This window comes from Macaca mulatta, chromosome 1, assembly GCF_049350105.2.
Source record: "Macaca mulatta isolate MMU2019108-1 chromosome 1, T2T-MMU8v2.0, whole genome shotgun sequence".
NCBI lineage: Eukaryota > Metazoa > Chordata > Mammalia > Primates > Cercopithecidae > Macaca > Macaca mulatta.
In genome coordinates, this window is record NC_133406.1 from 194,913,100 (window position 1) to 194,926,605 (window position 13,506).

General features: G+C 44.3%; 2 protein-coding genes across 7 annotated transcripts in view; one reads left to right on the forward strand and one right to left on the reverse strand.

Annotated features, from left to right (window-relative positions):
- Window positions 1–25: 25 nt before the first annotated feature.
- On the reverse strand, window positions 26–6,950 carry TMEM69 (transmembrane protein 69). Of its 2 annotated transcripts, none has more exons than XM_015138596.3 (3): window positions 6,878–6,950; window positions 3,733–3,870; window positions 26–1,337 (listed from the first exon to the last, which is right to left on the reverse strand). In XM_015138596.3, the coding sequence occupies exons 2-3, from the start codon at window positions 3,772–3,774 to the stop codon at window positions 639–641; spliced, it is 741 nt and encodes a 246-aa protein (XP_014994082.1). In that variant the 5' UTR covers window positions 3,775–3,870; window positions 6,878–6,950; the 3' UTR covers window positions 26–638. The 2 variants fall into 2 exon arrangements, with proteins under 2 accessions (XP_014994082.1, XP_077815857.1); XM_077959731.1 differs by having other exon boundaries at window positions 6,742–6,950.
- GPBP1L1 (GC-rich promoter binding protein 1 like 1) overlaps window positions 6,792–13,506 on the forward strand; it is a 62,454-nt gene continuing 55,739 nt past the window's right edge. For 2 of the 5 annotated variants that reach the window (XM_077977241.1, XM_015138369.3), the window contains exon 1: window positions 8,561–8,712. The gene's annotated coding sequence lies outside the window, so the exon portion shown is untranslated. Of the gene's footprint in view, window positions 7,001–7,020; window positions 7,202–7,575; window positions 8,130–8,560; window positions 8,713–13,506 lie in introns of those variants that run through there. The other 3 variants (XM_077977292.1, XM_077977118.1, XM_015138385.3) reach the window with 3 other exon arrangements.

A 13,506-nucleotide genomic window follows, 5' to 3' on the forward strand; every position in this document is an offset into this window, starting at 1 on the left:
CAATGATCACAGGACTCTAACAAAGGGGATTTTTAATCTTTTATTTTAATTTTCAAGACAGTTAAAATAATTGAAATGTTTAAGTGGATAACTATTCGTAAAATGAATGAGTGAAAACTAATATACTATGAGATGAAAAGTACTTGTCAGCCGGGCGCAGTGGCTCAAGCCTGTAATCCCAGCACTTTGGGAGGCCGAGACGGGCGGATCATGAGGTCAGGATATCGAGACCATCCAGGCTAACATGGTGAAACCTCGTCTCTACTAAAAAAATACAAAAAACTAGCCAGGCAAGGTGGCGGGCGCCTGTAGTCCCAGCTACTCGGGAGGCTGAGGCAGGAGAATGGCGTAAACCTGGGAGGCAGAGCTTGCAGTGAGCTGAGATCCGGCCACTGCACTCCAGCCTGGGCGACAGAGTGAGACTCCGTCTCAAAAAAAAAAAAAAAAAGAAAAGAAAAGTACTTGTCAGGGATTTTCAAGCTTTTGCTCAAGTAATTACTATGAAATAACAACTTCTAGAAATGAAGAACAATCTATGAAGAATAAATTACCATTGGTGTGGGAAAAAAGAGCCAAACAGAAGTAGAAGAAGGTGTAGCCGGCATACTAATGTTATCTATAGTGTATTTTTATATTTTTTATACTTGATCAGGTCTCTTATGTCCTTTTTCTGGAAAAATACTTTTAACTACAAAAGTGGTTATAAATGAAAAAGTAGCCAGTAAAGTGACTACTACCCTCAGGGCTTTGAACCAGTTGGGATAATGTGGTAAGACAAAAAATTCATGGTGTAATGCTATCCCCATACCCATTATTACTGTGACTATGGCTTCACTAAGTCTTTCAGAAATAAGGAAGGCAAACCATGAAAGGAAAAGAGGAGCTATACTGCTGGCTAAATTAAGGTAGTCTGGTTTGGCTGGACTACCTTCTGGTAGAGCAAAACCCCATCTGATCCCACCCAAGAAAGATAGGAAACTGGCTCCATAAGCCATCTGAGTAAAAGCTAATATGGGAATATAAGTTTTTGTCATCAGCATGACCAGTGGTGGAGCAACGAAGGGGATTAGTCCTGCCAGAGTTACATATAATGCTGGCTTTGGGCTGTCAGTTATGTAACTGATGGTGCTTGGTGACCTGGCTGGAAGTGCTTGCTTCTCCTTTTTAAAGCTGCAGGGGGATGTATGATAGCACTGTGTCTTGCTCATATACACCGGAAATGATGAGGAAAGCCAAGGCCTTGGAAATGGGGAAAAGTTCTGCTGGAGAGACATCTTGAGAGAAAGTGTATCTGTTCTGCTGGCTCTTAGTCCCACTGGGAAAGAGCACTTCAGCATCTATAAAGAAAACAGAACCAAAAGACAAAATTAAAAATCTATATGTATCATCAGATTTTAGTCAATCCCAGTATGAAACAATTGGAATTGTTTGAAAGGAGCAAACAAAAAAGATCTGCTTTCCATTACCACATCAAACTATACAGAAAGGATGAACTAACTCTGAAGTGATGTTATTGCTGGTAAAAGTATTAAATGGCTATAAAATGTACAAAAGAAACCACTGAACACAAACCAGTGATATATTTCAACCTACCACTTAATCTTATTCCATAAGAAAAATATCTGAAAAAGGATCAGGTAAAGACTAGACCTTCAGAATTTGTCCTTCTAAACTGCCTCTTTTATTTATAAATAGCAAAAGAAGCAGCACTAATTACTGTGAGAATGCTGTTTTTATATGGAGAAAATAAATCTACCTTCCAACTTAGCTTTATAAACACCACATACTTTTCACAATTCCATGCCTTTGTGTAGGCTCTGCCTAGAATTCTAGCTCTTACTACTTTTCAATCTAGGAGACTTACCTCAACATTCAACATTCAAGTTAAAGCTTTCCTTTACCCTTCTACAGTCTGATTTAATGCTCCTATAGTAAGTATCCTGTGCACACTTCCATCATAATTTTTCTCACAGTGAATTAAAATTGCGTGTTTACTTGTCTTTGTCTCAGTAGACTTGAGAGCCAGGACCGTATTTTTTTCCTTAAAATCCTGGGCTTAAAATCCCCAGTGCCTTTCATTGTACACGGGCAAAGTAATAACCTTTCCTGCTGATTCTGTGTTTTAGTTACCAGACTTGAACTAAAAAGTGTTCCATTAAAGAAAAAATTGAAGTTTCTTTTTTTTTTTTTTTTGAGACAGAGTCTCTCTGTTGCCCAGGCTGGAGTGCAGTGGCTTGATCTCAGCTCACTGCAAGCTCCGCCTCCCAGGTTCACTCCATTCTCCTGCCTCAGCCTCCCGAGTAGCTGGGATTACAGGCACCTGCCACCACGCCCGGCAGCTAATTTTTTGTATTTTTAGTAGAGACGGAGTTTCACCATGTTAGCCAGGATGGTCTTGATCTCTGACCTTGTGATCCGCCCACCTCAGCCTTCCAAAGTGCTGGGATTATAGGCGTGAGCCACCGCGCCCAGCAAAAATTGAAGTTATTGAAGAATCTCAGTGATCACTCAAACATGCTAGGAATGGTTCCATCTTGGAACCATTTCCCATTTCCATATTTACTGCTCTTTCCTCAGTTACTTATTTCTGATCCCCTGCCATTTATAAATTCAATCCTACATCTTGACACTACCTATTCCACTTCCCTGCTTTATAGTTCTCCACAGCACTTACCATTTGATGTATTAATTTTTATTTTTTTGAGACTGAGTCTTGCTCTATCACCAAGGCTGGAGTGCAGTGGTGTAATCTCTGCTCACTGTAACCTCTGCCTCCCAGGTTCAAGCCATTCTCTGCCTCAGCCTCCTGAGTAACTGGGATTACAGGCATCCGCCACCACGCCCAGCTAATTTTTGTATTTTTAGTAGAAACAGGGTTTTACCATGTTGTCCAGGCTGGTCTCAAACTCCTGACCTCAAGTGATCCGCCCGCCTTGGCCTCCCAACGTGTAGGGATTACAGGCATGAGTGACTGTGCCTGGCCTTATTTTTTTTAATTTTTATTTTTTGAGATGAAGACTTCCTTTGTCACCCAGGCCAGAGTGCAGTGGCGTGATCTCGGCTCACTGCAACCTTGGCTTCCTGGGTTCAAGTGATTCTTACGCCTCAGCCTCCCAAGCAGCTGGGACTACAGGCGCCCACCATGCTGAGCTAATTTTTGTATTTTTCAGTAGAGACAAGGATTTTACCATGTTGGCCAGGCAGGTATTGAACTCCTGACCTCAAGTGACCCACCTGCCTCAACCTCCCAAAGTGCTGGGATTTCAGCCATGAGCCACGGCACCTGGCCAATTTTTTTTTTTTTGCAAACATCGTCTTGCTGTGTCACTCAGGCTGGAGTGCAGTGGCATGATCTCAGCTCACTGTAGCCTCAACCTCCTGGGCTCAAGCAATCCTCCTCCCTCAGCCTCCCAGGTAGCTGGGACTATAGGCATGTGACTCCATGCCCAACTAAATTTTTGTATAGATAGGGTTTTGCCATGTGCCCAGACTGGTCTTGAACTCCTTGAGTTCAAGTGATCCACCAACTTTGGCCTGCCAAATTGCTGGGACTATAGGCGTGAGCCACTGCACCCAGCCTGATATAATAAAGATTTTACTTGTATTTTACTTAACTCTTCCCTCCATCACCTGAATACACAAAGGTAAGACTTTTTGTCTTTTTCACTGCTGCTGCCCTCGCCCAAGCAATATTTGGCAAATAGTGCTCAAATATTTGCTAAACAAACCAACCTTTGAAGATGCTTGAGAAAACTTCTGGATGAAGCGAAGCATACTGGCCCCTATTGAAAGTCTTGTTTAGGAAGATGCCAGGCAGTTCTGATTAACGAGTTGTTGCAGCTAAGTGGAGGCACTGAATCAGGGGCATTTCTGTGTATAACACAAGATGTCACTTAATTTTCTCATTTTATACATTAATTTTAAAATAGTAGTAATTCATGAATATATCAGTTTCCTTTGAAAAGAATCATTAATGTTTTCAAACTATCGGTAACACGAAATAGATCCTTTTTTTTTTTTTTTTTGAGACGGAGTCTCGCTCTGTCGCCTAGGCTGGAGTGCAGTGGCCGGATCTCAGCTCACTGCAAGCTCCGCCCCCCGGGTTTACGCCATTCTCCTGCCTCAGCCTCCCGAGTAGCTGGGACTACAGGCGCCCGCCACCTTGCCCGGCTAGTTTTTTGTATTTTTTAGTAGAGGCGGGGTTTCACCGTGTTAGCCAGGATGGTCTCGATCTCCTGACCTCGTGATCCACCCGTCTCGGCCTCCCAAAGTGCTGGGATTACAGGCTTGAGCCACCGCGCCCGGCCAATAGATCCTTTTAATACCTGAACTGTTCTTCTAGCTTTGGCTGTCTGGTGTAATAGAAAGAGTAATGCACATAGAGATTTTATAGATACTTTCACCATTTCCTAGCTGTGTGACACTGGGCAAATTGCTTGAGTACCAGTTTTCTCATCTTTAAAATGAAGGGTCTTCTAAATGGCATTTTTGTGAAATAAAAAAAAAAAAAAAAAAAAACTGGAAGGTCATAGCTTCTCTGTTTCCTTTTTTTCTCCTTAGTTATTTACTTTGGGGCTTAAGAGTTCACAACTCAAAATAACAATAGTACCAAACCAATATAATTTAGGTTTTTTTGTTTGTTTTGAGACAGGGTCTTGCTGTGTCACCCAGGCTGGAGTACAGTGGCATGATCTTGGCTCACTGCATCATCTGCCTCCTGGGTTCAAGCGATTCTTGTGCCTCAGCCTCCTCAGTAGCTGGGGTTACAGGCTCCCGCCACGATACCCGGCCAATTTTTGTATTTTTAGTAGAGATGGGATTTTGCCATGTTGGCTAGGCTGGTCCTGAACTCCTGACCTCAGGTGATCCACCTGCTGAGGCCTCCCAAAGTGTTGGGATTACAGGCGTGAGCCACCGCACCTGGCTAGCATTAACTCATTTAATGCTCAAAATAACCTCATTAACTTAGTACTGAGAGAGAGAATAGCCTGTTGGAGTGCAGACTTTGGTGTCAAACTTGGTTGGAATTCTGGCTCCACTACTTATTAGCTGTGTGTCTTTGAACAAATTATTTAACCTTGTTATGGTGTAGTTCATTCACCTTTGAAATAAGGGTACTAACTAATTCATAGGGTTGATGTAACTTTTTTTTTTTTGGGATACAGGGTCTCGCTCTGTCACACAATCTGGAGTACAGTGGTGTGATCTCCGCTCTCTGCAGCCTTGACCTCCCAGGGTCAAGGGATCTTACCACCTCAGCCCTCTAAGGAGCTGGGACTACAGGCCACACCACCACGCCCAGCTAATTTTTTTTTTTTTTTTTTGAGACAGAGTCTTGTTCTGTCGCCCAGGGTGGAGAGCAGTGGTGCCATCTCAGCTCACTGCAAGCTTCACGGAACCCCCAGGTTCACGCCATTCTCCTGCCTCAGTCTCCTGAGGAGCTGGACTACAGGCCCCCACCACCAAGCCCAGTTCATTTTTTTGTATTTTTAGTAGAGATGGAGTTTCACCGTGTTAGGATGGTCTCGATCTCCTGACCTCGTGATCCACCTGCCTCGCCCTCCCAAAGTGCTGGGATTACAGGCGTGAGGCATCGCGCCTGGCCCCAATTTTTGTATTTTTTGTATAGAAGGGGTTTTGCCATATTGCTCAGGCTGGTCTCGACCTCCTGAGCTCAAGCAATCCACCTGCCTCGGCCTCCCAAAGTGCTGGGATTACAGGTGTGTGCCACTTAGCCTGATGTAACACTTAATAAGTTACTACATGTAAATAGCTGAGAACTGTCCCTGACACAAAGCACTTTACACAGGAGGGACTGATTGAAAACTCTAATGTAAGCAGCCAGTAAAAACAGGTGAATGATAATACGGATCTAGATCTGACAACTTCATTCTTAACCAGGAGAATGGGATGTCTAAAAAAACCTACAGTTGCTGCTTAATTTAAAAAAATCGATTGGGCAGGGCGCAGTGGCTCGCTCCTGTAGGCCCAGCAGTTTGTGAGGCCGAGGCGAGTGGATCACTAGGTCAGGAGTTCGAGACCAGCCTGGCCAACACAGTGAAACACCCCCCCACCACCACCACCCCATCTCTACTAAAAATACAAAAAATTAGCTGGGCGTGGTGGCGGACGGCTGTAATCCCAGCTACTCGAGAGGCTGAGGCAGGATAATTGCTTGAACCTGGGAGGCGGAGGTTGCAGTGAGCGAAGATCGTGCCATTGCACTCCAGCCCACGCGACAGTGCGAGACTATGTCTCAAAAAAAAAAAAAAAAAACCGATTGAACTAATTTATTGATCACAGATCTTAGGGCTGGGTCAAGAAATCCTGTATACCAGTTAATGTCTTCATGCTATACTTAAGGAAGTAGGGAGGTAAGTTATCCTGGGCCTCCGAGTAGAAGGCCCACACACCCACACCCACCCACCTGAGCCCCAGACCAAAATGTCCGCAGAGCGTACCCATCACTTTTGTGCAAAATCACTTTCTTTGTAAGGACTTTCCAGATAACTCCGTTTAAAATCTCAACCATCTTCCCCACCTTTGGACACTCCCTTTCCTCTGTGGCACGTGCTTTCCAACTAGTGGATATTAAAAAGTGATAACCTAAAGACCAGGGACGGCAGGTGATGCGGGATTAAGGACTGAGACTCAAAGCTTACTCCTCCTAATATAAATGAAAAAGCTCAATATTCCCATTGCCCTAGTGGGAAGACTGCAAACCGCAAACTTCAAACTGACCTCTGAGAAAGGAAGGCGGGGTTTAGACGCCAGTGTCTTCGGGAAACCCTGCCCGATAGTGCCCGCGTCTCCAATTTACTACCAATCCTTGGTGCCTCCCATCCCAACCTGCACCTGTGGCGACTTTGATACTTGCCAGCGTTGCACGGAGAGGTGGAGAACAACCGCAACAATAGCCCAGGTCTACTGGAAAGGCACTTCCGGCAAGTGGATTCAGAGAGCCCCCTACTTCCTGAGGACTGAAAAAAAATGAGTCCGGGTAGGGACTTGACCTGCGCTAACTGGTTCCTATGCCCGGCTTTCTGTTTGGGGGCCATTCTTAATTTCTAGTTGAATCCAGATGTCGAACGGTCCTTGACTTTTTATTCCAGGGCTCCCAGGCAGCAGAATCTGCCCACAGAGTTCGGGAAGGTAGAGTGCAAGTACTGAAACAATCTCAGAATGATGGTGGTGAAGGAAGGTAAGAGACTTGGGATTTTAGGCCCAATGTGACCTGGAATTGCTTGCCATCTGTGGAACTTACGTTTTACTTTGTAAAACAGGGTTTATAAGACCTATGGGGACACATCTCACTCTGCATTACGGCCCTTTACTATCATTTAAAGGGGGAAAAAAGCCCAGTTCTTACATTCATTTTCTTTGCTAGGACCTAGAAACTTCATTAAGGATTAAAGAGCAAAAGAGCAGGATTTTCACTTCCATGAACGGTGTGGTGATAAGGGCCCTAGGCTTGGGGGTGGTTGGGAAAGTCAGATCATTTCTTCTGCTGCCCTCGGCTTTCTCGGCTATGTGACCTTGGGCAAGTCCCTTCTCTTATCTGGACTTATTTCACAGGAAATGGCACCAGGCAATCTTAAGTGTCCTTCCGTGTCTATGGATAAAGCTGAAGACATGTAATAGGAGATCTCAGGGGCCCACGCCTGCCAGTCCCTCCAGTCCTCCGGATTCTAGGTATTCTAGCTTCCTGGTTGCCAGCCATTACAAGGTTTAGCTTTCCGTGCCGGATGGAACCACAGCGAAGTCCGTTAAAGCACTTTTGGTCGAGCTAGGCCTTCAGTTTTATTGCCTCCTCTGTCATGGCAGCGCCGCCCCTTCCAGTAGCGCGATACCCAATGAGACTTCAGGTAGGAGAAACGGCACTGTCACAAGCGCAGGCTCTCGCCGGAATCCCGCCCTTCGCTGGGGCGGGGCAGTGACGCCTGCGCTCCCGGGGAACTACTACTCCCAGCGGGTAGCGCGGCCGACGCAGCCGCGCAGTCTCCGGGAGCAGGCCGTGTGGCCCGCTGGGGGCTGGAGTCTCAACGACGCGCACACGTGAAGGAGCAGAAGGTGGGAAAGGGCCGGAAAACACACGTTCCTCCGAAACCGGCTTGCAAGTCCTTGTAGAGGTAGTTTCGGGACGCGCACTGGCCCAGGGGCGGGCTGTGGGAGGGTGAAGAAAAAAGGGATACACATATGCATACCCACCCACTCATTCATACGCGCCCAGGCCCTGGAAGTGGGCAGGGGAGGTTAGAAGGGGTGTACTAAACTAGGCTTGTCCCTGCCTCAGGCGGCACGAGGAAAGACAGAGGATTCAATTCTGTAGGAGGTAGAGGCGACCACGCACCGCCTCAAGCGGCGAGGAAGGGAGCCGAGGGCGGGGCAGGGCATAACCGCCGTTCTGGAGGCCGAACGTTTGCAGCGTGGGGCACTGGCGTCCGGCTGGGCCGCCGGAGCCGGTCCCGTGCGCATGCGCTTCTTCAGGTGGGCGTGTGTAAGGCGGGGTCGGACGGGGGAGGGGAGGGCCGTGCTGCTCGTCGCTCCTCCTCCTCCACCCGCTCTGCCCCTCCTGGACCTTGTGGGCCGGGCAGCCATTTTGGGAAGAGCTTTGTTATGGTTGTGAACTAAACGCCTCTGCCGGGTCGACAAGCTGGGGACGCGTCCTCAGACGCCGCGTCTAGTCCCTGGCCGTAGCTCCGCCGCTGCCCGGTGAGTGGGAGTTTGGGACAACGGGGCAGTAGGAGATCTTGGAGTCGTTCCGGCGCGAGGCTCCGCCCGGTGCCTAACCAACCGGCTGTTAAAACTAGTTGAAAGAAGCTCTCACACAGGTGGTTGGGTGTAGGTCCGACCCGAGAGGGGCGAGCGGAGCCCACGGGTCAAGTGGTTCGGACGCGGCACCCCTGCCACCCCAGTGCGTGGAGCTTTGCACGCGAGCGTCGCTGGGGCTCCGCGAAAGCGCTCCTACTTTAACTTTGGTCTTCGGGTCGGAACGCTCACCTGCGGCTCTTTGGCTCCTCTCCAGGCGATGCGGCTTGGTGCTGGTTGAGTGACTTGGCTTAAGGGTTTTTTTCTTTCCTTCTTGAAATGAAAGCTAAGGGCTTTTGTTTTCCTTCAAAGGAAAACCTGAGGACGAAAAAGTATAAGTCAAATGTTGGATATCTGAGGAGAAAAAAGTTTTAACCCCCAGCTTTCCGGTTCTCTGTGGTAGCGAGGTGTTTTCGTTTAGATTGAGTCTATCCAATGTCTACCAACCTCCTTTCCTTGGAGGGGCGGGGAAAGCTGGTCGATCCTGAAATGTTTTAAGTGTTTTTTTTTTCTCTTGTTTTAAATTTAGTTCTCCCCAACCCGTGAAATTCGAAAGAAAGTCTGAATCTAAAATGGCTGTAGCTTGGGGAAGTGCCCTGCCCTTCGATTACTTAAATACATTAACGTTTAAAGGTTTTAGTCGTTTCCCCTGTGGGGACATTAACTGAATCTTTTGATCTTTTAGTTTTTTGCAATTGGTGTCTCACCTTTAACTCTCCTTATGCTAGGTGAAAACAAAGGTGAGGCTCACAAAGTTGAGTACTCCGAAAGTTTACATAAGAATGGGTGTGGTGCGGTGTGGTGTGCGTGTTTAATAGTTGCTTATAGTTTTGAAATTGTGCTGTGGTGTCAATTTTATCTGCCAACTTTGTGCTCTGAAGTTGGCTTGTCATATTTGTTGAAATATTTTTAACATTGATAATTATTGCTTACCAGAAAAATACGGAGTTAATTATAGTGGTTCATGTTTTAGTTTAGTAGTAAGTCATGTTCTTGTGTAAACCTTATCCAGAAGTAAAGTGATTGGTAGTCACTCCTCAGTAGAATTATATTTGTACTTTGGTAGACTGCTGATCTTTTCTAAGGTCTTTTATATTCAATATTTGAAAGGAAATTAGGGTGCTATTAAGTTTGAGATATTTACTAGAATAGTGTTAAGACATTTTAACAAGTGAAAACATACTTTAAGTATGGAGTGCCTGATTGTCGTGCCCTTTTAAACAAGAGGCTGTCTTTTATTTCCTGTTTTTTTTTTTTTTAAACCGATAGATCCAGAAGTTTAAAGAAAAAGTCATAGATTGGAAACAAAAACCAGTAAATTTCAGTATTTGGAAAGGTGCTGGAGCCTGTATCTATTTAAAAGATAAAAGAGTGAAATGCTACTTGTGAATGAAAACTTTGAAATTAATAGTAAAATAAACTGTCATCTTTCCCAGGGAGTCAGTTTTCAATGTACCTTTTGACGTTTCTTCAAATACAAAAGTTGATTTTTATTATCTCCCCTAGGATTTTTGTTGTTGTTGTTAAATTATTTTGGTGGTTTTACAGGAAAAATATTTAAAGTTTTTAATAGAAATTACAAGTTGCTTTGTGTTTTGTCACTGTTAACTACTAAACTGGAGTAAGATCTTACTCTTTTTTTTTTTAGGGTACTCAATGGTTTGTACATGTTAATATATACATTTAATTGATTCTGGTTGGTGTCTTATCAGAGCTCTTAATTTGTGATATGGGGGGAACTCTTGGGAAGCCTCTTTATTTTGAGCGAATTCAATTTACTAGATTGCTCATCAGTGGCTGTTAAGATGCTTAGCTGAGGAGGACACATTCAACCATTTAAATTTAGAATGATATGAAATCTGGTGCACATTTCTGCTTATAATTCATTTTTAATGCTGAGTTAAAAGATAAGACACAATCGTGAATCATACTTCAGAAGATTGCATATCTTTATTTTATGGTTATAACTCTGATGTGCCAGGGACTGACTGCTGTTTAAAGTGCTTTATATTTGTTATTTATTTTCTTTTTTTTTTTCTTTTTTTTTTTTGAGGCGGAGTTTCACTCTTGTTGCCCTGGCTGGAGTGCAGTGGCTCGATTTCGGTTCACTGCAACCTCCGCCTCCTGGGTTCAAGCGATTCACCTGTCTCAGCCTCCCAAGTAGCTAGGATTACAGGGGCTCGCCACCACGCCCGGCTAATTTTTTGCATTTTTAGTAGAGATGGGTTTTCACCATGTTGACCAGGCTGGTCTTGAACTCCTGACCTCAGGTGATCTACCTGCCTTGGCCTCCCAAAGTGCTGGGATTACAGTCATAAGCCACTGCGCCCGGCTTGTTGTTTATTTTTATAAGTATACTGGTTCATTTGTTTTGTTTTGTTTTTGATATGCGGTCTCACTCTGTCACCCAAATTGGAGTGCAGTGGCGCGATTTCTGCTCACTGCAGCCTCCGCCTCTCAGGCTCAAGTGATCCTCCCACCTCAACTTCCCTAGTAACTGGGACGACAGGTGCATGCCACTGCGCCTGGCTAATTTTTTGTTTGTTTGTATTTTGTTAGGAGGGGGAGGGTTTATCATGTTGCCCAAGCTGGTCTCAAACTCAGGGGCTCAAGCAGTCTGCCCACTTTGGCCTCCCAAAGTGTTGGGATTACAGGCGTGAGCCACAGCGCCAGGTCTAAGTAGATGCTGTTTTATACCCATTTTATAGTTGAGGAAAAGAAGTCCAGAGACTCATCCAGCTAGTAGGTAAAAGCCTATATTCAAATTTAGGCAATCTAAGTCGTTGTGTTTAACTTAACGGTTATGGTCACTGCCTTTAAACATGAAAGTAAGACTGTTGGTCTAAAAGATGAAAGGCACACAAAATTTTAAAGGATTCCAACTAAAAAAAACTAATGGGAAAGGCAAATTTTGGTGTATTTATGGTGGTTCAGATAGATGAGGGGAAAAATCTAGGTGGCGGAGAAATAACATACCACCTCATAATTGACTGTTGTCTGGAATTTAGTATGTGGTTGTGCTGTTAGAGACCTAATTGCCAAAGTTACTTCTAAATCAGACTCAGTGTTTCCTATTTCCCACTGAAATCTGCCTCGAACAGCTTATAATCAAACTTGAAAAATAGTTCAGTAAGAGGAACTGAACTTTTGTCCACAGGTGTAACTTAACTGAGGTAGATATATTTCTTCCCCCCCCCCCCCAGATGGAGTCTCCCTCTGTCGCCCAGGCTGGAGTGCAGTGGCGCAATCTCGGCTCACTGCAAGCTCCGCCTCCCGGGTTCACACCATTCTCCTGCCTCAGCCTCCCGAGTAGCTGGGACTACAGGCGCCCGCCACTGCGCCTGGCTAATTTTTTTCTATTTTTTAGTAGAGACGGGGTTTCACCATGGTCTCGATCTCCTGACCTTGTGATCCGCCCGCCTCGGCCTCCCAAAATGCTGGGATTACAGGCGTGAGCCACCGCGCCCGGCCAGATATATTTCTGATGTTATGTAAATTGAATTTTTATACGTGATTTCAAACATGCTAGGCAAACATTTAAAAGAGTCTATTGTTTTTCTTTACTAAGTCTAATAGTCTTTAATTGATCTATTAGCTGAATCATTTTTCAGCTTAAAACAACTCAGTAAAAGAAACTAGGGACTGGGAATATCTAGATGACCATAAAACAAAGAACTGTATAGTTTAACAGATAATACTTAATAGTTGGAGGATAACATAAAAAGCAATTATTCTTAAAGGAGGTGATTTTAACAAACTCTTTAAGTTCATCTTCCTTTTCTAAGATAAAAACCACTTTGCCTTCAAAGCCACTTTGCCTTTTATTAACCATACGTCAGGCTAGAGAATCACCAGAATGAACAAAGTTTTAGTACCCTTTTCTGAGCAGTAGGTCTATTTGTGTGGAGTAAGTTTTTTCCCCCAGAAAAATCTCATTTGGTTAAGTTTAGCTGTACTTTAAATTGAGCTTGCAGACTCTGTTTCTGCTCAAGTTTAAAAGTTGGGTATATAAAAAAGTTCTTGTCTGAATTATTGCTATCCTTAAAGTATGTAAGTATATAGAAAAGTTGGTTTTGGGGCTGTCTAGTTAATTTGAAAGAGCTTTTCCAGTTTTTGTGCTGTTTGTAAATTTTTCTACTTTTTAATTCGTCTTACCATGTATGGCAGAAAGAGCAATAGGAACCATTTATTGTGGGCTTCATAAACTTAGATGCTGTAATGAAGTCAATTATGTAATCTTATTATTCCTTACTATTTAAATAAATACAAGAGAGTATACAGAGGTTCCAAGAAGTTAAGTAATTTGGGTAACATAGAGATGGAGATTTGGGCAGCTTTCTGTGATTTCAAAGCATAGTTTCCACCATACCTCACAGAGAAATGGCATAGTATGGTAATCAGTGGTTGGCTTTGTAGCCAGACCATTTGGGTTCGAATCTCAGCTTTGCTGCTTACAGCTTTGTGACTTTGAGTGAATTACTTAAATGAGACTCTTTGTTTCTTCATCTGTTAAGTAGGGATAACAATAGTACCTTCTCCTAGGGTTGTTGTAATAAATGATATTTGTAGAGTTCTTAAAATAATGTCTGACCGTAAGAGCTTCATGATTATTAGAGAAGTTGTCTTTAATGAACATCCTTTTACACACCAATCCAGTGAAATTCAGTGAAATCTGCACAGATGAGTTGCACATGGAGT

Bases quoted from the DNA above. Each gene is read 5' to 3' on its own strand.
- TMEM69 (XM_015138596.3), bottom strand. From the start codon at position 3,774: ATGCTTCGCTTCATCCAGAAGTTTTCTCAAGCATCTTCAAAG. The intron at 1,338-3,732 runs GTTGGTTTGTTT...TTTTCTTTATAG, and splicing joins TTTCTCAAGCATCTTCAAAG to ATGCTGAAGTGCTCTTTCCC.